Source organism: Canis aureus, chromosome 7, assembly GCF_053574225.1.
Source record: "Canis aureus isolate CA01 chromosome 7, VMU_Caureus_v.1.0, whole genome shotgun sequence".
Classification (NCBI taxonomy): domain Eukaryota; kingdom Metazoa; phylum Chordata; class Mammalia; order Carnivora; family Canidae; genus Canis; species Canis aureus.
The window spans coordinates 69,999,934-70,019,948 of record NC_135617.1 but is presented as its reverse complement, the minus strand read 5'-3'; the positions used below and the strand labels follow the sequence as shown (position 1 = coordinate 70,019,948).

The 20,015-nt window shown below is 56.6% G+C and overlaps 1 protein-coding gene across 10 annotated transcripts in view; it reads right to left on the bottom strand.

The window, feature by feature from the left end:
• Positions 1 to 227: 227 nt before the first annotated feature.
• COL11A2 (collagen type XI alpha 2 chain) overlaps positions 228 to 20,015 on the bottom strand; it is a 29,810-nt gene continuing 10,022 nt past the window's right edge. For 9 of the 10 annotated variants that reach the window (XM_077904489.1, XM_077904488.1, XM_077904487.1 and 6 more), the window contains 58 exons: positions 18,881 to 18,940; positions 18,743 to 18,784; positions 18,459 to 18,521; positions 18,048 to 18,122; positions 17,498 to 17,584; positions 17,178 to 17,234; positions 16,957 to 17,010; positions 16,814 to 16,867; positions 16,666 to 16,719; positions 16,434 to 16,487; positions 16,171 to 16,224; positions 16,044 to 16,088; positions 15,872 to 15,925; positions 15,396 to 15,440; positions 15,135 to 15,188; positions 14,907 to 14,951; positions 14,717 to 14,770; positions 14,425 to 14,469; positions 14,169 to 14,222; positions 13,998 to 14,042; positions 13,731 to 13,784; positions 13,315 to 13,422; positions 12,237 to 12,290; positions 11,919 to 11,972; positions 11,778 to 11,822; positions 11,640 to 11,693; positions 11,468 to 11,512; positions 11,275 to 11,328; positions 11,116 to 11,169; positions 10,849 to 10,902; positions 10,341 to 10,448; positions 10,087 to 10,176; positions 9,851 to 9,904; positions 9,509 to 9,616; positions 9,276 to 9,383; positions 9,080 to 9,133; positions 8,923 to 8,976; positions 8,616 to 8,723; positions 8,369 to 8,422; positions 8,097 to 8,150; positions 7,820 to 7,873; positions 7,608 to 7,661; positions 7,161 to 7,268; positions 6,733 to 6,786; positions 6,489 to 6,542; positions 6,299 to 6,352; positions 5,608 to 5,661; positions 5,226 to 5,333; positions 5,061 to 5,114; positions 4,845 to 4,898; positions 4,520 to 4,627; positions 4,323 to 4,376; positions 3,978 to 4,013; positions 3,732 to 3,785; positions 3,366 to 3,633; positions 2,677 to 2,789; positions 2,116 to 2,322; positions 228 to 1,367 (listed from right to left, as the gene is read on the bottom strand). In XM_077904489.1, coding sequence (XP_077760615.1) covers positions 1,227 to 1,367; positions 2,116 to 2,322; positions 2,677 to 2,789; positions 3,366 to 3,633; positions 3,732 to 3,785; positions 3,978 to 4,013; positions 4,323 to 4,376; positions 4,520 to 4,627; positions 4,845 to 4,898; positions 5,061 to 5,114; positions 5,226 to 5,333; positions 5,608 to 5,661; positions 6,299 to 6,352; positions 6,489 to 6,542; positions 6,733 to 6,786; positions 7,161 to 7,268; positions 7,608 to 7,661; positions 7,820 to 7,873; positions 8,097 to 8,150; positions 8,369 to 8,422; positions 8,616 to 8,723; positions 8,923 to 8,976; positions 9,080 to 9,133; positions 9,276 to 9,383; positions 9,509 to 9,616; positions 9,851 to 9,904; positions 10,087 to 10,176; positions 10,341 to 10,448; positions 10,849 to 10,902; positions 11,116 to 11,169; positions 11,275 to 11,328; positions 11,468 to 11,512; positions 11,640 to 11,693; positions 11,778 to 11,822; positions 11,919 to 11,972; positions 12,237 to 12,290; positions 13,315 to 13,422; positions 13,731 to 13,784; positions 13,998 to 14,042; positions 14,169 to 14,222; positions 14,425 to 14,469; positions 14,717 to 14,770; positions 14,907 to 14,951; positions 15,135 to 15,188; positions 15,396 to 15,440; positions 15,872 to 15,925; positions 16,044 to 16,088; positions 16,171 to 16,224; positions 16,434 to 16,487; positions 16,666 to 16,719; positions 16,814 to 16,867; positions 16,957 to 17,010; positions 17,178 to 17,234; positions 17,498 to 17,584; positions 18,048 to 18,122; positions 18,459 to 18,521; positions 18,743 to 18,784; positions 18,881 to 18,940 — 4,092 coding nt within the window. In that variant the 3' untranslated portion in view covers positions 228 to 1,226. Of the gene's footprint in view, positions 1,368 to 2,115; positions 2,323 to 2,676; positions 2,790 to 3,365; positions 3,634 to 3,731; positions 3,786 to 3,977; positions 4,014 to 4,320; positions 4,377 to 4,519; positions 4,628 to 4,844; positions 4,899 to 5,060; positions 5,115 to 5,225; positions 5,334 to 5,607; positions 5,662 to 6,298; positions 6,353 to 6,488; positions 6,543 to 6,732; positions 6,787 to 7,160; positions 7,269 to 7,607; positions 7,662 to 7,819; positions 7,874 to 8,096; positions 8,151 to 8,368; positions 8,423 to 8,615; positions 8,724 to 8,922; positions 8,977 to 9,079; positions 9,134 to 9,275; positions 9,384 to 9,508; positions 9,617 to 9,800; positions 9,905 to 10,086; positions 10,177 to 10,340; positions 10,449 to 10,848; positions 10,903 to 11,115; positions 11,170 to 11,274; positions 11,329 to 11,467; positions 11,513 to 11,639; positions 11,694 to 11,777; positions 11,823 to 11,918; positions 11,973 to 12,236; positions 12,291 to 13,314; positions 13,423 to 13,730; positions 13,785 to 13,997; positions 14,043 to 14,168; positions 14,223 to 14,424; positions 14,470 to 14,716; positions 14,771 to 14,906; positions 14,952 to 15,134; positions 15,189 to 15,395; positions 15,441 to 15,871; positions 15,926 to 16,043; positions 16,089 to 16,170; positions 16,225 to 16,433; positions 16,488 to 16,665; positions 16,720 to 16,813; positions 16,868 to 16,956; positions 17,011 to 17,177; positions 17,235 to 17,497; positions 17,585 to 18,047; positions 18,123 to 18,458; positions 18,522 to 18,742; positions 18,785 to 18,880; positions 18,941 to 20,015 lie in introns of those variants that run through there. The other variant, XR_013383712.1, reaches the window with a different exon arrangement.

Sequence of the window (20,015 nt, the reverse complement as noted above, 5' to 3'; positions counted from 1 at the left end):
CCTGCATCACACAGAAGCCTGGGCTCCTGCCTGATGGGCTCGTGAGTCTGGACTTGTCAGCCAGGTTTTATGAATTCTTTCTGGGCCCCAGCACCACAAAAGGACAGGCCCTCTGGGCAAAAGGTTTAAGCCTTCCATTTCTGGAAAAGGCTCAGCTGGCAAAGAGGGGGTACTGGGCAGGGTTGGGGTTAGGGTTGAAATAACAACACAAGCACCACACACACATGTGCCCTAGAGGAGACGATCACATTATTTAGCCATCAGTCAGAAAGGAAACTGGTCGGAGGGCTGGACAAGGTCCCGGGAGTCCCTTCCATCCAGATGCCACACATTAACCCTTCCATTATGGGATCAGGGAAGGCGAGAGGGTGCTCAGGGGTGGGACCAGAGTGGCCAGGGTGGTAGTGGATTGCTCGGGGGCTCAGAGCCATGGTGACTGGCTGGCTGATAAGGACGAGTTTTGGTATTTTGACAGTGCTGAAAGCAGCCCTGCTCTCACCCCTCACCCTTCCACTCCCCCCGCCCCGGGGGGAAGGGGTGGGAAGTGGTGGAGGCCTGCTCACCAGGTAACAGTCAGTTCCTGCAAGTCCCAGACCAAGTGAGACACAGCCTGTGTGTGGGTCGGGGAGCCAAACACCCTGGTGGAGCCGAGAAAGCCCCTGGGCAGAGAGAGTCAGACCCTGAGGCAAAGGAGACCATATATTCCAACATTCACAGTGGGTGCTACAGGCAGGCTGAGGGAGGGGGGGTTGGCCTGGAAACGGCTCCCCATAGTCGCTGAGGAAGCCCTGAGGCAAGGAGTAGGGTGAGCCCTGTCTCCAAAGTCTGCTGGTTCCTGTTGGCATTTCTCTCTTTATCTTTTTTGTTTTGTTTTCCGCTCTTTAAATAATTAATTAATTACTTTTAAATACAAAATACACAGTGTCCTTTCTCTTCTCTTCTGCTTGTTTAGGGGCGATCGGGAGGTGAGTTTTAAATAAGGGTCCCGGCTGCCTAACAGGTCACAGGCTCCGGGTGGGAGGGCCAAGAGCCCCAGGTGCCACCCCTCCCCTGGGGTGCCCGGCACGCTTCACCCTCCCTTGGTGTGCCCCAGACTGGGGGCTCTCGGTGCCCTGGCCCAAAGCCCTCTAGATGGTGAGGAGCCCTCTTGGGAGGTGGCACAGAGCTGATGCTGTGAGATTCCGGGTGGGCCTGCTTTCGGCGGACAGAGTCAGGCAGAGAAGGTCCTAGCCCATGAAGCACACAGGCCCCAACAGCACCCCTCCCCGCCTTGGGGGGGCCCCCAGGTCTGAGAAGGAGGCGTCCAGCACCGGTAGCTGCTCCAGCACAGGAGTCCGCACCTCCAGCACCGTCCGGCCTTGCTGTGTCTTGAGAGGAAGATGGAAGAGAGGGAGCAGTGAGCTTGGTGGAGGCACACACAGAGCCCACAGATCCCCCAGCCTCAGGCCCAGGTTCCCCTCTCCTCTGAGGCCCTGAGGTGCTATCCCCCCTACTCCTCTGCCCATCCTTGTCATGTGGTCAGACTTGCTAGATTTTCTTCCTCAAATTTCTTCCAGAGAGTCAGGATTAGGAAAGCTAGGAAGATTGGATTTGTGTGCACATGTGTGTGCACGCACACATGTGTGCTCATGAGCCTGTCTACAGCTTTGGGTTCATCTTGGAGATCATCTACCTGTGGTAGTTGTGCGAGTCTGTGTGAACCCCACGTGTCTGTGGTGTCACTGTGTGATGATATCTGACATGATTCCACATGTGTATGTCCATGTGTGACCCTGTCCAGGCAACTCTGGGGATGTCTGTACAGGCTGGGAGTGTCTGTGCGCTCCTGTGCCTTCAGGGTGTGGGAGGTGGTTTGCACACCTGTGTGCTTGTCGGGCAACCTGTGTAAATGTGTGCACGAGCCTGTATGACTCACTCTGCATGCTGCTGGTGGGCGCACCAAAGGTGAATCCCACCTTCCATCTTTCCCACCCTCCTCGCCCCTGTCTGAGCTCCCTCGAATACATCTGACACCAAGAAGCTGGACTCCTCCTGGTCTTCCAGGTGCCTCTACCCAACAGGTCTTCTGCAGCCTGACTCTGGGATGCGCCCCATCCAGCTCTTCCTGCCTCCCACCTGACAGCCATCTCTGAATTCCTTGACATAGGGGCTGGTCTCCAAGCTCAGCTCATCCTCATTGGCCCCCCGGAGCTTCAGGGGACCCTCTCGGGCCACCCCCAAGCATGGGTAGGAGACATCTTGGTGGGCTGAGACGCTGAGCAGCCGCAGGAAGGTAAGCTGGACCACACCAATCGGGGAGCCCTCTGAGTCCACGTAAGAGAACTGGGGGGAGAGAGGACAGCGATGAGGGGCAGACAGAGCAGGGCTTGCGAAGCATCTACAGACACAAGGTCCCCAGCCCAGGGTTCTTGGTGGGGACTCACTGGGCAGAAAGGGCTGGGGGATAAATGGGCCAGAGTGGGAGACAGGGAGGACTTACTGAGGGCAAACAAAAGGCAAACTCTGTCTTGGGTTGTCAAGGGAAGGAGACAGAGTGGCAGAGGGCTGGTAAGAGGATAAAAGCCAGGGAAAGAAGGGGCAAAGGCTCTGTAGGGGCCAGGGCACCTGTCACATAAACCCAGAAGCCACTGGGCTGCACAGAGGAGCAGGGGAGGAAAGTCAGGGGCCAGCTCTCACTTGCGTGACATCATCTCTGGGAGTCACACACGTTTCCCCTCCTGCTGTAAAATTGCAGAAAACCCGGAAGGCATCCCGAGCACAGCCCTGGTTGGGGTCAACCCAGTACTCTCCTGTCAGGGAAGGGAGAAGGAAGGGTCAGGGCCCCCACAGGCAGGACTCAAGACACTCCTTGACCACTTTCCCACTCCCCGCCCTGCTGTTCCAAACCCCACTTCTCCCCACCACGCCCTTGGTCTCCCGGCCCCACTCTCCCCCAGAGTCCCTACAATACCACCCCCACCCATACTTCATTCCATCATCACCCTACACTCTGCCCATCTGAGGGACCCCTTCCCTCAGCAGTACCCCCAGGCTCCCACAGGGGAGGCAGGAGCACTGACACCCTCACATCAGTACAATAGGTGGTTGTAGATGCACACATGTGCCCGTTAGTATAAATGCAAGCACAAGTGTACACATGCATGTGTGTGCATGTGTGCCACTTCCTGTAGGCAGCGGGCTGATCATGAGCTGGTGCACACTGGGAGGACCAGATCAGCCGTTAAATATTGAAATACTTCTGACCTGGTTGGTAAAGAACTGCTGTCCCAAGCCCCGAGCTCCGAGCCCCCACCCCACACCTTCCCCCAAGAGCCCCTACATCCATCTGGCTTTTCATTCCGTTGTCTCCTGAGCCTGGCACTGACCATCAGGCAGCTCTGGGTGGCAGAGCTTCAGGTCCTGGCAGGTGCGGGCAGGGCTGTCCTGGGTCCCTGTCGGCCGCCTCATCTGCTCAATCTCCTCCCGCAGGGAGTCGAGGGAACCAAAAATCTCCTCCAGCCCCCCAGCACTGCCCGGAGCGCCCCCAGCCGGTATGGCCTCGTCCTCCTGCATCAGGCGGCTTCCATCCACCGAGCGCCGAGTCTTCTTGGGCATCTGGATGGGCAGGGGCTGGATCACTTCGCCTGGGGGGCCCTGGGTGGAGGGATGGGTGGAGAGGGTGAGAGACAAGGATGATATGAGGGGGAAACGACAGGCACAGTCAGAGAAGCAGGCCCTGACTTGTAACTCACCGGGTGTCCTGGAGGACCCTGGATGCCCTTCTCGCCCTTGGGTCCAGCTGGGCCCTGCCAGAGGAGTAAATGAGGTCATGGTGGAGTCAAGGGGTCAAGCAAGCAATGAAGGTCACAGAAGGGTCAAATCAATCTCTGGGCTGGGAATGAGGAGTTTCCCTGGGAGAGAGCATGTTTGCCCTGGAAAGTGTCAAGTCTGGCTGGCGGAAGGGAGCAGAGCTCAGAGTTGGCTGGGGCATCACTCACTGTGGCTCCTTTGGCTCCTTTGGGGCCAGCAGGTCCCTATGAAATGAGGAATAAGAAAGAGGTAGTCACCACAGGGGACGGTTGGGATATGGAGGAATGGAGAGGCAAAGTCATGAGTCCACAAGACCCTGGCTTTCCTACAGGATGGGCAGGCATGAGGGGACTCGGAGACATATGGGAGGCCCTGGAAGGGTGGGGGAGGAAACACTGCAGGTGTAAGGACATATGGAGGACACTGGGGCCTATTCTTGTTTGCTGGCTGTTGCCATGGAAGCCATTGGGGGATTATGGAGGGGGGAGCATTGGGGTTTAGGGGATTTAATGAGGAACAGATGGGGTACTCACGGGGAGGCCAGGAGGCCCTCCAGGACCAATAGGGCCAGATGCTCCTGGGATACCCTAGGAAGAAGAGAGGCATGGTTCAAGTGGGTCTTCCTCCACATCCTCCGTCCCCCTACGCTGAGTCTCCATTGCCACCCCACCCACCCCCAACATGAATCCCCACACTCATCCTCCCAGACCTTCCAGGACCATGTCCTCACCGTCTCTCCCTTCTGTCCAGCAGAGCCCTGAGGGCCAGGAAGTCCCCGATCACCCTTCTCTCCCTGCTCTCCAGGGGGACCAATCAGTCCGATGAGACCTGGGTGACCCTGGAGGAGGGACAGGTGGTCAGGGGGTGGCAAAGAGGAGACACAGGGATGCAGAAGAAGGAACCTACAAGGGTCAGAGCCCAGAAGACAAGAGAGACTCGGGCCCAGGGTCTGAGTAAGGACCCTCCAAAGACTCAGTGCTGGAGGTCTGAAGCACAGTGCTGGGCACTCAGGGTGTGGATGAGGGGAGATGCCCAGCCATAAGTCTGTCACTCACCTTCTCGCCCTTGGCTCCAACATCACCCCGGAGGCCAGGAAGCCCTGGGGGTCCCTGTGGGGAGACAGGAAGTCACTCTCTCCATGGGAAGGTGGGACCAAGCTCTCCTCACTGCCATTTCCCACTTGGTCCAAGGCCTCCGCTGCATGCCCACTGCCAGGCGACAGCACCATCGTCCTCACCCCCACCCTCCCCACCCAATCCACAATCACTCACCACAGGACCTGGAGGTCCAGCCTGGCCTGTGGCCCCAGGACGGCCTTGCTGACCCTGCAGAGCCAAAGGGACCACAGAGGTCAGGAGAACTGTCCTCATATGGGCACCCTCCAAAGGCCCCTGACCCCTCCTACCCCAGCCAAGCCTCTCCACTCCATGACTTACCACTGAGCCTGGGAGTCCCCTGAGACCATCAGGACCAGTTTTCCCTGCTGGGCCTGCTGGACCCACAGGGCCTGTCTTCCCTGGGGCACCCACAGCACCAGGATCCCCCTGAAACACATGCACGGAATGAGTCTTAAAATGCAGAGGAAAGGGATATGGTTGGGGGTAAGGAGTTCAAGGCAGATGGGATGAGGCAGAAAGGAGAGGCTAGTCCCCAGGAGCCCCTGGAGCAGGAATAAGTATAGGGAACCCCCATCAGGGCAAGAGGCTCAACATGGAGGAGCTCGACATGCCATAGATGTCTGGAGAGAGGAATCTGAGAAACCAGAAGTGCCAGGGGATAGAGGGAACACTCCAGCATTCAGGATGGCCTCTCCCTCACCTTGGCTCCCTTCTCTCCTTGCCGCCCCTCAGGACCAGGCATGCCAGCAGGACCCTGCAGATGAAGACAGGAAGGAAAAGCTGATAGGTAGGGAGTTGCCAGGCTCAACTGCTTTCCCCTCCTGTCCTTCTGGCCTCCAGTGACTGTGCGCATGTGAGCATGCATGCACACACAGACTTCCTTGTGCGCGCACACACACACTTGTGCATGCAGAGTCACAGAAGCTGATTCACAGACGAGCTGGTATAGCTGTACCACTTGTTAAAATACTGAGGAGTTCTGTGTATTCTGTGAAGAGCCACTTGCCCCCACACCATCTAGTGCCCTTCTACTGCAGCAACTGGAGAGTTAATCCAGTTAATCCACCGAGCGGGGGGGGGGGGGGCCGGGGACCAGCCAGGGGCCTAGCCCGGGGCGGGGGCAGGGTGGGGAAGCCCTCTGGGAAAGCTAGCCCCTTCCTCCAGTGTCCACTCTGATCAGTTGGTGATTCCCACCACCCCTGGCAAGAAGATACATAGCAAAACCCAGGAATGGACGAACTCACTTATATAGGGCACACTCACAGATACAAATGTTCACACACATATGCACCCCATCCCAGGCACCTCCCTGCCCATCCCATTTGCCACTCCCCTCTATCCACCCTGCCCAGGGACTGCACTTCAAGGTCCTGGATGTCCACCTCACTTACCCGCTTTCCAAGTGGTCCAGGGGGTCCATTCTCCCCAGTGGGACCAGGAGATCCCTATGGAGGGAGGAATAAGGATGCGTGAGCATTTAGCTTCCAGTCCATGGAACTTTCAGGAGCAGGGCATCAAAAGGGGACAATGGGCCTGAAGGCTTGGGCTCAGTGGTGAAGGGAGGGGGCACTAGTCACTCACAGGCTGTCCTGGCTCGCCATCTTCTCCTCGGTCACCCTTCGCACCATCCTGGCCCTGCAAGGACAAAGCAAGGTCAAGGGTTGCCACAACCTGGCTGGCATCACCCCCAAAAGTGCCAATCTTTCCAACTCTCTGCCTGCCCTGCCATACCCCCCAGCTTCCCACACTCAAGCCCATCAGCCACACAAAGTCCTGTCCAGGTACCTACTCTCTATCCGCCATTCTCTCCCTAGGGAAGACTCACCCGAGGGCCGCCTTCTCCAGGAGGGCCAGGATCACCAGGAAAACCAACAGGACCCTAATGCAGAGAACAAGGTCAAGGTCATAAGCCCCTAAGCCTACCCAGAACTAACACAGACCCCCATGTCACACCTCTCCTTCTCTGCCCATAGTGCCCGCCTGCATGCCCTGCGAAGGTGGTCTCCTGCACTTGCTTTTCCTCACTTCCTGCACTTCATGCTTTCCGATGCTGTCAGGCAATCAGAAGGCATCTCTCACTTTCTCTGGATTTCATATGTCCCTTCCAGAAGACCTCATTCCCAGAGCCTCCCACCCAAGTATCCCCCACTCTTGGGCTCCCCCTACTCCAAGATCCTCTCACTCAAACACACCTACATTCCCAGGTCTCTCATTCACAAGCCTCCCCTTCCAGCCCTGCCCCCCCAAACTCACAGGGTTCCCTTTGGGGCCATCATCACCGGTGGGGCCTTTGGGCCCTGGTGGTCCTGCCTCTCCTGGTTGCCCGGACTCTCCTTTCTCCCCACGCTCCCCGCGTGGACCCTGAAGGATGAGTAGAGGGTACAGATGGTCCCAAAGGGCTCTCGAAAGTCAAGGATGCAGCCCCTGCTTCCAAGACACCTTCAGCCTCCCCTCTACCCCCTCAGTGACAGCGGGATGCATACATCAAGTCAAGCCCATAGGGAGTCCTCTGGTCCCTCTTCCCTTCAAAGAAAGAGCGTGGGGCTCACTCAGACCCAGAGGTCCAGCCTCACAGAGTGTCGGGGGCACAGGCTCCTAGGCTGTGGAGGGGCTCCAGCTCCAAGAGATCACAGCAACCAGGGGCTGGGGTTGATTAGGGTGATGGGGATTAGGGAGCAGGGTCTCAGAGTTTTCACTCACCTTGACACCTGGCTCACCCTGGACCCCTGGAGATCCTGACTCTCCTGGCTCCCCCTGCAAGGAGACTGGGGTCAAACACTTCCTTCCACCCCCCAAAAAAATCCTGATATTTCAGTCTCTCACATATAATTCTCTCTTGCCAAAACTGGCAGAAACCCAACACTCATACCACCCCGAAGACAAGTCCATTCACTCATCTCCTTCCCTGTTACCTTCTCTCCAGGGGGACCCAGGTTCCCAACACCTCCTGGGGGACCTTGTGGGCCCTGGAAGAGGAACAGAAATAGGAGTCGTTGCTTAAAGGAGGAGGTGCCATTCCAGGGGCAGAGCCTGAATGAACACCCGAGTCATAGCAGTGAGACAGTGGGAGGCCTTCCAGGGCAGGTGGCTTCTCGTGGCAGCTGAGATGAGACTAGAGTTTATAGTCTAGGGAAAGGGAGGCAGGACTGGCCATGGTGATCTGCAGGGAGAGAGGCTGAGAGGACTCACATCAGCTCCATTGGGTCCAGCTGGGCCTCTAGGTCCTGGGGGGCCGGGTGGTCCCTGGGGAAACAGATACAGCAAAGATGGGGAAGCGAAGAGAAAGAAAGAGCAGTAGGCACATAAGAATGCCAGAGGGTTGGGGGAGGCAGACATCTTGAGAGGGTGGCAAGAGAGGGGGGCAGCCACGCCAGAGAGCAGCCGGCAGGGAGCAGGGGATGCTGGAGGTGCTGGATAGGGGTGACTAGTAGGTGGGGTTGGGCCCAGGGGGTCGCACTCACCATAGGGCCCACATCTCCGGTTTCTCCCTTCTCACCCGAGGGGCCTGGCAAACCCTGTGTTGGGGGGGGGACAGGGTACAGACACAGATGACCAAGCCACCAGAGCACAGCTCCAAGTAGACAGACCCTGCAGTGCCCTTCCCTTCCATCCCACATGCCCCCCAGTCCTCAGCAGCAGGGGCCAGTAGGGGGCAGCAGACCCATGCTGACCTCACCTCTCAGCCCCTGCCTCTAGCCCCCAACTCACTTGCAGGCCAATGGGTCCTGGGGGCCCATTGAATCCTCTTGTTCCTTCATCGCCTTTGGCCCCGAAGTGTCCCTGGGGTCCCCGAGCTCCGGGCTCCCCATCTGCTCCCTGAGGTGGAGGAAGGGCAGGGGCAAGGACACAGAGATGGTCCTGGGTCAGGAGATCTCTATTCCCAAACCCCACATCGAGCTGTGCACTAGGCCCAGAGCCCCGTCCCCACACTCAGCCCCAGGGGCGAAGGGGAACTGGGGGCAGATTGGAGGCTGCCCACACCTCTGAGGGTGGGGATGAGGCATCAGTCACTCACCGCTGCTCCAGGCTGCCCCACAGGACCCAGGGGCCCAGGGGGTCCAGGAGGGCCCTGGGGAGAAAAGGAGAGTCAGAGAGACCAGGACAGGGAGAGAGACCAGGTGGAAATGAGGTTAAAGGCGAGAGGTCAGAAGTCAAAAGTCACAGTCACTTACATGTTCACCCTTATTCCCTTTAGTGCCCTTCTGTCCGGGATCTCCCACCTCACCCTGCAGGGACAAGGCAGGTGAGATATTAGCATAAGGACCTGGGTAGGCAGGGAAAATAAGGCAGGGGTGGGGGGGTAGGAGGCGTGCACAGATCAATGATCTCATCTGGAAAGACTGGCCCAGGGTCTGTAAGTCCCCACACCTTGTCTCCATCCTCTCCTGCCACGCCCGGGGGTCCAGCAGGGCCAGGGAGCCCCACGGGACCCTGTACCCCATCTCGGCCAGTTGGACCAATGGGGCCTTTCTCACCCTGTAGGAAATGAAGAAAGAAGTCATGACCCGGAGACAACCCTCATCCTCCATGGCCCAGCAGCTCACAGCTCACAGACCCCTCCCCAGTGTCTCCCCCCACCAACCCGGGGATCCCGCACTCACCGGGACACCTTTCTCTCCTGCGGCTCCAGGGGGACCCTGTGGGCCTGGTCGCCCTGGGGGGCCAATGGGTCCCCCAGATCCTGCTGCACCTCGCTCCCCAGGGGAGCCCTGAGACAGGAAATGGAGTCAGACCCCCAAGGAGGACATCACAGCCCACCCACATCAGAGGAGTCCTGACCATGGTTCCCAGGAGAATAGCCCAAAATTGAACACACTATGGCTGATCCTAGATACCCTCTGCCCAGTCCCACAGCCTGCCTAGATCCAGATGCCACTCTTCATCCTTCCTTACCCACTCTTTCCTGGTTCCTCCCTCCTGCCCCCCAAAGCCCCCAGACTCACTGCAGGGCCAGGGGGACCAGCCGGACCTTCGTTTCCCTTCAAACCGAGTCCACCCTATGAACCAGAGATTTAAGCAACAGATATGAGATGGGAAGGTGGGATATTTTAAGAATGAGGGTCCAAGGGACACGCAGGGAAGGACAAGGGGAGGGAGGGGAGACAGGCTCAGGGAAACAGGAGTGGGGGTGATGCCCAGTGATTTGTTTCTCCTGCTGGGAGACGGGGATCACACTCACGGCAGTGCCGGGGAGGCCTCTCTCTCCCGGGAAGCCCCTCAGACCAGCAGGTCCATCCTTCCCTGGGGCCCCTGGGGGACCAGGATCACCCTAAAATGAAACAAAATGTGATGAGCCACATAGCCATGCTCCCAAATTGGACAGAGAGATCTCTGGCCTTTGTCAAATCCCCAATTATCTGTTCCCTTTAGCAACGTCCCTCCACCCCCGACTCTAGTCCTCACAAGTTCCCCTCTGCCTGACCCTTTACTCACCTTTGTCCCTTCTTTTCCAGCTGTTCCAGTCAGTCCCTGCTCTCCAGGGGGTCCTGGGGGCCCTGGGTGACCTCGCTCCCCCATGGGCCCCGTCTCTCCTGCTGCTCCCTGGGGATGAGACGGAAAGACTCCAAGCTCATCCTCTGCCCCTTGGCCAAAGAGGCCACCCTTGCCACCCTAAGATAAGCCCCCTGGAGCCCTTATCCCTGCCCCAAGGCTATTGAGGAATTCCTGGGGCTCTCCTAGGCCGCTGTGCTGGGGCCTAATTCCCCAGTTTGCAGTTAACTGCACCACCCAGGGTTCCCACTGCGGAACTGCCCCTCTGGGACACAATGAGATGAGAACTGGCCCAGGAACCAGGCTGAAGTTGAGATCCCTGCTCCAAATCCCCACCCAGGGCACCTGGGGCAGGTAGAGCAGGGGCTAGGCCATGTGATCAGGAAAAGGGAAAAGAGGAGCAGATGACCTCCACGGTCTGGGGTCCACTCTCCCCCGAGGGCAGACATACCTGAGGTCCCACCACCCCTGGAGGGCCAGGGGGGCCAGTCTTCCCTTGGAAACCCTGAGAGAGGAAGGAGAGAGAGCAGTCAAAGCACGTCAGGCATAGACACTGGGATAGACCCCAGGTTCCTGGAGAAAAGGCAGAGTCACCACCGAGTCCTTGGTCATGGGTCTGAGCAGCACCAGCTTCTGACTCTGCCACAACAACCTCCCTGGTGGGCCTTCTAGACGGCTCTGGACTGTGAAGGTCCGAGGGGGCCAGGTCGTTACTTACCACTTCTCCTCTCTGGCCTGGGTGTCCCGGCAGCCCATCCTTCCCAGGGGGACCCTGGAAGGGGTTTAGATGTCAAGCAAACTCTGGGCTGGGAAGGAGGATGGAGGAGAAGAAGGATTCATAGAACCAGAGGCCGTCAGAGGTCAGAGGTCATCTTACCGGAGGTCCTTTGGGGCCAGGAAATCCATTGGGGCCTTGGGGTCCAGGGAGACCCTAGAGACAGAGCCGGGTTGAATCAGGAGAATAAGCAAGGGGTGCAGCTTCCCCCACCCTACCCCAGGGGTGAGAGATGAGGGCTTCACTCAGGCCCCTCAGGAAGCGCTAGGGAGCAGGAGACTCAAGCTGCACTCACCCTTTCTCCAGGGGGTCCATGGGGGCCGTCACCACCTGATGTTCCCTGTTGGGGGAAGAGAGTCAGGGGGAAAGAGGAACTGCCTTCTAGCATCTGGAGGTCAGAGGAGGGAGACCACAGGGAGCTGGATTAAGCAGCAGATGGCAGAAGAAGCCCTGCCAAGACCACTAACCTTAGCTCCAGACTTCCCAGTGGCACCTCGGGGTCCCCGCTGACCCCGTGGACCCTAAAGAGAGGGGAGGGGAGTTGTCAGAAAAACCCAAATGCACCTCTTTGGCTCTTGATTTCCATGTCTGCCCTCCACACTTACCGTGGGGCCCCGCTCTCCCCGAGGCCCTGATTTCCCCGACAGGCCCTGGTGGGAAAGAAGCAGAAACAACACCTCACCCGGGGCCAATTCCACCAACAGAGCAGCCCTGCACTCCACACCCTCTCCCTTCCCCGGGCTTACCCGGGCTCCCTTCTCTCCACTGGCGCCGGGAAAACCAGGAAATCCCAGAGACCCCTGATGAGGTGGAGAGAAGGAAAGATTTGAGAAGTCCTGAAAAGGGGGCAGCAGGGTGGGAGATCTGGGCTCTACCAGTAACTAGGCAGCCTTGGACAACCCCCAGTCCGCCTGCTGCTCTCTGGCTCTCTATTCTCCCATCTGTAGAATGGGATTAGGCTAAATTCGCTCTAGGGCCCCCCACTGCTGTCAGTCTCTTCTTCCTGGAATCAGGAGTCAGAGGAGGGAAGAAGAGGAGGAGACACACATCGGGCATCAAATCACCTTGGGACCCTGGCGTCCAGGGTAGCCGGGCAGACCAGGAACACCTAACTTGCCCTGTAGAGAGACAGGGAGCAATTAGGGGCAAGAGGAGTCACAGACCATCTATCCATGGAGATCCCAAGTCCCAGAGACAGGAGCCAGCTCCTACCCATCAAGGCTCCCCAGCAAACCTTCAGCCCCCTGGCCCCTCATCTCGTACTCCATGGGCTGCCTGGCTTTTGTAATCTCTCCTTCCTGAGAGTGGATTTTCCCCCACTGATGCTGGGCATCTCACCTCTTCTGTGTCTTTAAATCCGTGGCTCCATGAAGTTCCTGGGGATTGTGATCTAGCCCTTGCCTACCTGTGGACCTCAGCTTCCCTTCTCCTGCACACACTCCTACTCCACCAAGACCAGTCCCCTGGCAGGCCCGCACACACCATGCTCAGGATGGCCTCTGGCCATGTCCCCATACCACCCCAAGTCCCTCTGGCACGCACCCCCTTCCTCCTGATGCTTCAGGGCCTGCCTTGCCCAGCCAGCTGCGGAGCAGAGGTTAGGTGGAGGGATTCTGCAGCCTGACTACTAGGGGTCAAACCCAGGCTATGCCCTTCATGGGCTGGGTTACTGAGAAGCATCTTCACTTGCTGGGACTTCAGTGAAAGCTGTCTGCAACAGGAGGCTGTAGGGTGGCTGCCCCACAGGACTCATAGGACAAGCAGGTGCAGTGTTGGCACTCAGTGAGGGCTTACTGACAGCTCTGCAGGTCTGTTCTTACCTCCTCTGACTCCCCCTTCTTGGAATTCCTGCTGCTCTGAGTCTGGACTCATTTCCATTCTGCCTCATACCTACATTCCTTATGCCAGCTTCATGCCTTGTCCCCACCTCCGTATCACGTAAATTCTCACGACAGACTATTCCATGACTTCTTCTATAGCCCCACCTCCACTCCAACTGTCAGTGGAAGGCGATGCCTTCTACAGAGAGGAGCATAATTAATATATAATGGTCTTCAAATGCCTCATTGACTCCAGCTATTGGCATCCCACGCCCATCCTGATCCAGTGCCTAGGCCCTCATCCCCTCCACGTTCCTGTCACCTTTTCACCCATGAGCCCCGGTGGGCCAGGGTCTCCAGTGGGTCCAGTACGCCCCTTCGGCCCCTCAGGTCCATCTTCGCCCCTGGAACCAGGAACTCCAACCTCTCCCTGGGTAAGAAGGTTGAAGAGGTGTCAGGGACTGGTGGCATTGGCTGGGCCCCAAGAGGAGAGGTGGGCCTCGGTGAGGCTGAGTAGGGTCCCAGAAACTACTGCAGGACAGGAAGCCCCACAGGAACAGGAAGAGTGTTGTGACTATTGGGTTGGTGAGATGAAGGCTGCAGGGTCAGGCTCTAAGAGGAGAAGAGCACGGGAGATGGGGAGTCTGGGGTTTTGGGAACTAGGCTGGTAATTGGGGGCTCCAATATGGAGGAACATCAGGACTTAGCATTGGGGGCCATGTGTGGGTTTCTACTCACCCTGTCACCTTTCACACCCATGTCCCCTTTGAACCCGGGAAAGCCATCCTCGCCCTGAGAAAGACAGGGATGAGAAGTCACCAGAGATGATAGGGGGCAGTCAGGAGATAAAATGGAGCATTTCAGAAAACATGGGTGGAAGGGTAGATTTCAAAGCTGGAGAGCAGTGCAGGGCAGGCTGGATGGAAGGAAGTGGGGGGAAGAGCTGGGCAGAAGAGGTGATGGGGCAGGATGGAGGTGCTGGGTAGCTGGGGGCACATCACTCACCTTTTCACCCTTATGACCCTTTAGACCACGAATTCCATCCACACCCTAGAGTTACAAGGGAGACAGAGAGAGAGATTGAGGACGGAGGTTAGGTTGGAAGGATCGAGCTCCTGAGATCCCAGCTGGCTGCCCCGACATAGTCCTTTATCTCCCAGCCTAGTTGTCCATTACCTTAACGCCTCGAGGTCCTGGGTATCCTAGAGGACCCTGAGGTCCAGATGGACCCTGGAAGAAGAAAGAAAGGTATCTAAAAAGGGGTGGAACCCTCAAGGGGTGGAAGAAACAGTAGAGACAACCTCGGAGTCTGGATACCTAGAATACTTCAGAGCCACATGAATGATAAAACAAGGAAATTCCAAGGACTTTGAGGCCCTAGAGTCTGGGTGGAAACTCCCTCAGGGGTGAAAGCAGGTATGGAAGATCTCACCTGGTTTCCTTTGGTTCCAGGGGGACCTTCCTTCCCAGGGTGACCCTGGGGATAGGGAAAGGAGAATGTGACCACTGGCCACTGTCACCTTCCCTGCATGCCTCCCTTTACTTCTTTAACCCAACTTCTCCTTGTGACCCTGATGAAGCCAACTGACCACGGGCAGGCACCACCAGTGGACCCCCCAGTGTGAAGGACACACTGCATAGATGGTCACCAAAGACATCTGGAGGTCATTCACTGGGGTGGAGAGTCAAGTTGAATTTGGATTAAGAGGTGGGCACCTACTTACCGGAGGTCCATCTGAGCCAGGCATGCCAGGGAGCCCTGGTTTCCCTCGAGGACCCTGCAGGAAGACAAGGAGGCTCAGGGTCACAGGAAGGATCAGATCAGACCATGGCTGAAGTCCTAGCCATACATTTAAGGCTCTTCCTACATCCCTCCAGCACATGCCCTGTCCCTCAAATCACTTAGTCACTTACTTTCTCTCCATGAGGGCCAATGGCACCCTGGGGGCCGGGAAGACCCTACAGGGACAGAGAGAGAGAGAGAGAGAGGTTACAGGAGCCTCACAGGGGTGGGCTGCTCTCTCCCATAGCCAACATCCCCGTTCAGGGCATGAGTGGTGGGGCTTGAGACCCTTAATTTCCATCCAAGGTCTGACCCACTGGGGAAGCCCGGATGGGGACAGGTTGCACAGGATGGCTCACCTGGGTTCCAGGAGTGCCCTGTTGTCCAGGAGGTCCTGGCTCTCCCTGGGGTCCCTAAAAACAAGCAACCAGGTAGAGGTCAAAAGAAGATGGGGACAGAACAAACTTAGGGTAGAGACCTGAGTCCCAACAGGGACAGCAGGAGGGCAAGAACCAGAAGCAGGTGGCGGGAGGGTGGGGGGGTGGGGGTTGTCAAAATGATCACCAAGGAAACAGGACCTTGGCTAACATTCAGGTGGTGCCTCTGTGCCCATTACTCACCAAGCTCCCTTTGGGACCATGGGGACCATCCATGCCTCGGACTCCCTGAAACAGGAGAGGGGCATGAGCAGGCTGGAAGATGGGGCCAGGGCCCTGGGCAGACCTGTGGTTTCTGAGAGACCCGGTCATTCCAGAGGGTGGGACGGGGCAGCCTTACATTGGTCAGACCTCCAGATCATCCCAAAGCTAAGCAAACACAGCCAGCCCAGATCTACAGGGCGTAGGTCTATGGGTCTGTGGGTTTGTGGGGTTTTGTTTTGTTTTTCTTGAAAAAATGTTTTAAGCTATGCTCAGAGCCTTTGGCGCACTGTATCATATGACCCTAGAAGGGCACCTGGGCTTAGATGCTGGAGCAGAGCTAGGTTGGGGCAGGGTGGGGGACCTGGAGGTGAGGGAAGAGAGGCAGCTAGGAAGGGTGGAGTGTTGGAAAGGTCAGGGGGTGAGGCCAGGGTCAGGAGTCAAGGATAGTCACATACCGGGGGTCCAGGAATACCAGGTGGGCCTTTGGGGCCCAGGAGACCTCGAGGTCCCTGCAATAAGGTGAGGGAAAGATATGGTATGTGTGGGAAAGAGATAATGGGTCCCTCCTGTGTCCATACCCCTCCCCTGGCAGCCCCCAGAGCCAACCCCAACCCAACCCCCTCTCACCGACTCTCCAGGCAGTCCCCGAGGCCCAATCTCCCCATCATCTCCCTGGAGGAGGAGGACATAGTAAATCAGCTTCACCCTCCACACTTCTCCCATACCAAGCCCCTGTCCTGGCCACAATACTTACCCGCTCTCCATCCTCACCGGGTGGGCCAGGAAGGCCCTGGGCACCAGTATCACCCTGGAAAATGGGGGACTAGGTAAGAGGGACCCCAGAGCCCCCAGTACAGCCAGACACTGACCCTCTTAAATTAACCAACCAGTTTCATCCATTAAGCTCCTGCTGGCATGCTCAGCCTCCTTCCCTCACCTTGAGATCCCTCCTCCACACCACTCCATAGAAAGTTCACCCCCTCATCACTCACAATGCATTACCCCCAAGATACTCACCCTGTGTCCCTTCTCTCCAGGTAGCCCTGGGAGTCCATCAAAACCTCGGTCACCCTAGGGAAAGAGGGGCAGGCCTAATGAGGTCCCAGCCCCTTTCCCACTCCATCCACCCCTACTGTGTCCTGCATGGAGAGGTGCCACTTCATGGGAAACCTTGGTCACCCCAAAAAAACAAATAAGCTTAGATGGGGCTGGAAGTCACAGGCATCAGAAAGGGACCCATGCCTGGTACCTTCACTCCAGGCTCTCCAGGCATTCCTCGGGCTCCATCAGCACCTGCTCGGCCCTAGGGATGCAAAGCAAGGCTCAGAGCAAACAGAGGCACAGTCCCCCACACTCCGATCCCTGTCTCCTACCGACACCCACCACACCCCACTCACCCTTCGCCCAGCCTTGCCAGGAGGGCCTGTGAGGCCTTGAGGTCCTCTGGGGCCCTGGGGAGGGAGAGTCAGGAGCAGGGTTAAAGAGCATGGACCAAAAGGGAGGCACTGGATGGGGGAATCAGATGGGTGGGACTTGTCACCTGAGGTCCTAGGTCTCCAGATTCTCCCTTCAGGCCAGGGCTCCCAGGTTGTCCCTGGGACAGAGAAGAGAGGTTGGCTAAGTTGAAGGACACACCCAACAAGGACTTCAAAGCCCTCCCCAAAAGTAGCAAAATAACTTTCAACCTGGTCCCTTTCCAGAACTGTCCATACCCACACACACAAATAAAGAACTCCCTATCCCAATACCCAACTCACTCACCAAGGGTCCAGGGCGGCCTGTGTATCCCATGGGGCCAGGGGGTCCCCGGAGCGCCAGCTACGGGAGCAGGGGACACAGTACAGCTGAGGAAGAGGCAGCAGGAGAACTCCCTACGCCAGTACACCCTCCAAATTCACCCCTCCACTCCTAATCCTCACTTTACGGTCTTGGATTCTCCCCAACCTCCCTCTCAGCTCCAAATCAACCCAGACCTTACCCTGCCCCACATTTACTCCAACCTACCCTTCCAACCCCTCCTAAAGTCTTCACTTGCTCTCCATATCCCTCCCTTCACCAAGATCCCTTCTAGACTTACTCACCCGTGCCTGCTGCAGAATCGCCTGGGCCTGAGCCTCCTGGGCTGCCACCACAGGACCCTTGTCACCCCCACCACTGCCAAACCGGAACTGAGGGGTAGAGAGAAAGAAAGGTCCAGATTCTCTTCCAGGAAACCCATGTGACCCTCCCAGCCCAAGGCTTCATCCAACACTTCTGCCCCATCTCCCAGGTTCAGGGACACCTCCCACCCCATACCCTCCTCGAGTGTCTCCATGGAAGGTTTTAGAGAATCATGCAGCAGTTTTCAGAAACTCTACTCCTGTCTTCCTCCCCCGCTCTCTGGCTTCTTCCTCTAGAAAAACTGTCCTTTGGTTCTAGAGTCCCTGAAACATAGGATTTTCTGCCCAGTTCTAGATGATCCATGTTTTGTTCTAGGTCATCTAATGAGGCCTAGTCCATCCAACTCAAAGATCAATTTCTTTGTGTTGATGTTCTTTAGAGATTCCTCCTTAGTTTCCTGGTCTCCTGGTTTTTGGTGATAGAACACAGTTCTCCTGCTGTTCCCACTCCAAACCCCAGAAGACAACTCACTGGGAGCATAAGAGATGTGCCAGGAGGGCCAGGTGCCCCATCTGATCCAGGGAGTCCTGCCCGGCCAGGGGGGCCCTGGAATAGGGAGAAAATGAACATAGGTGAGAGTTAGGGAATGTTAGGGTCCTGGCATCATTATAAGAGCCTCTTACAGAATAAATATAGACTTATTTACATCTTTCCTAAACCCCACCCCCACCCCATACAGAAAATGAGGGCGAGACACCAGATTACTCCCCTCTGTAACCAGAGGTGTTAGGTCCTCCTTTCTGGGTGTTAGGGAGCACCCTTGTTCATTAATCAGCTAGCTAATGAGGAACTGCTGAGCTTGGTACCCTGTTGAGTACTAGAGGCTCCACTGAAGTCCTACACAAACACAGAGACACACAGACACAGAGGCTACTCTCTTACCCTCTCGCCAGGGTCTCCAACTGGGCCTGGGTTGCCCTGGATGCCAGGGGGACCAATCAACCCCTGAGGAACAAAAAACAAGTGAGTCAGCTGAGGGCATTCAGATAGAAGAGGGATATGTGGCTGCGGGGTCGTCTCTACAAAAGAGATTTGAGGATCTGGGAAGCTTTGGAAGGATTCTCCAGAGTTCTGAGAAGGAGGCCTGGGTATATGTGGGGGAAGGCATAGGTGAGTGTGTAAGAAGGGTCTCTGAGAAAAGGCTAATGGGTCACAGCTACACTTACCGCAGGGCCTTCTGGGCCAGGAGGCCCCTCGACTAGCATTCCCTGTAGAGTCAAAGGTTAAAAGTCAGAGACTATAGGGCTAGCACCCCCACTTCCTTTTCCTCTTCCCCCTGCCTTTAGTGACTAACAGTGACTTACAGGCTCCAGCACCGCGGGTTCTCCCTTCTCTCCCTTCAGCCCTCGGGGTCCGCGGGCAGCCTGAAGGAGACACACATGTAACCCCCAGTGGGGCCTGTGAGCAGCCAGGACACCAGGGCTGCCCCCATCCCAACTCCCACCTTCCTTCACTCTCAGATCCTCTGGAGACCTCTCCAACCCTACGTATAAAATCCCCCAGCCCTCCCCTAAGACTCCCTCTTCACAGACCACTCAGGCCTTCCAAGGCCTTCCTGCCCTTCCACAGACCACAGGGCTCTCCACCTCCCAATTCGCAGCCCCATCTTAGCAAATAAACTTCCTCATATCCTTGTGGACCTCTTTCAGGAAGGTCTTCACACCCTTCCTGGAATCCCAAACCCTTCAACCTTCCCAAACTCTCTTCTGGAGAACTTTACCCTATTCCCCAAACTCCCTCTGAGTCCAGGAATCCTTAGAACTTTAAGAAACTATCAACTTCCTCCACCTTACTGCAAGCCACCAAATAAGCATTTCTCTAAGATTGTGGATTGATTTTTATTGGGGTTTAAAGGGAGGGCATGAATCCATATAAGAATCTGATATAATCCATGAAGTCTTTTCCAGGAAAGAAAAAGTATATGCCCTTATGCACAGAATTTTTCTTAGAATTTCAAGGGGCTCACAAGTTAAAAACTCTCCAGAAGTTAAACATCCATACTGTAAGTGGAATTGGAGGGCAGTCCCCACTGATATCCCAAACTCAGATCTCATAACTAGTTTTGGGAAAAATATAGCTCTTGGGCTGTTGCTTAAGCCCCAGAACAGACTCCCTAGTTCCCCTCCCAGCAAGGACACTACACTCTTCCTCTGGCCCTCATTTATATTCCAAACCCAACCAGTTCTTTCTTTTTCATACTTCTCAGATGCCCACCCCCAACACTAAGGCCAGAACCAAAATAAGGATGGGAAGAATGGAAATTACTCTCCACCACTCTCCAACTCTCCCAACAAAGATCTTCAGAATGTCCCCTCTACCTCCATCCTGACCCAACAGCAATGATGAATTTCCAAACTCCCCCATATCCCAGATCAACCCCAAATTTCCAGAAGGCAGCAAAAGGGAAAGGAGCATAGAGTCAGGGTGGCAATATTAGAG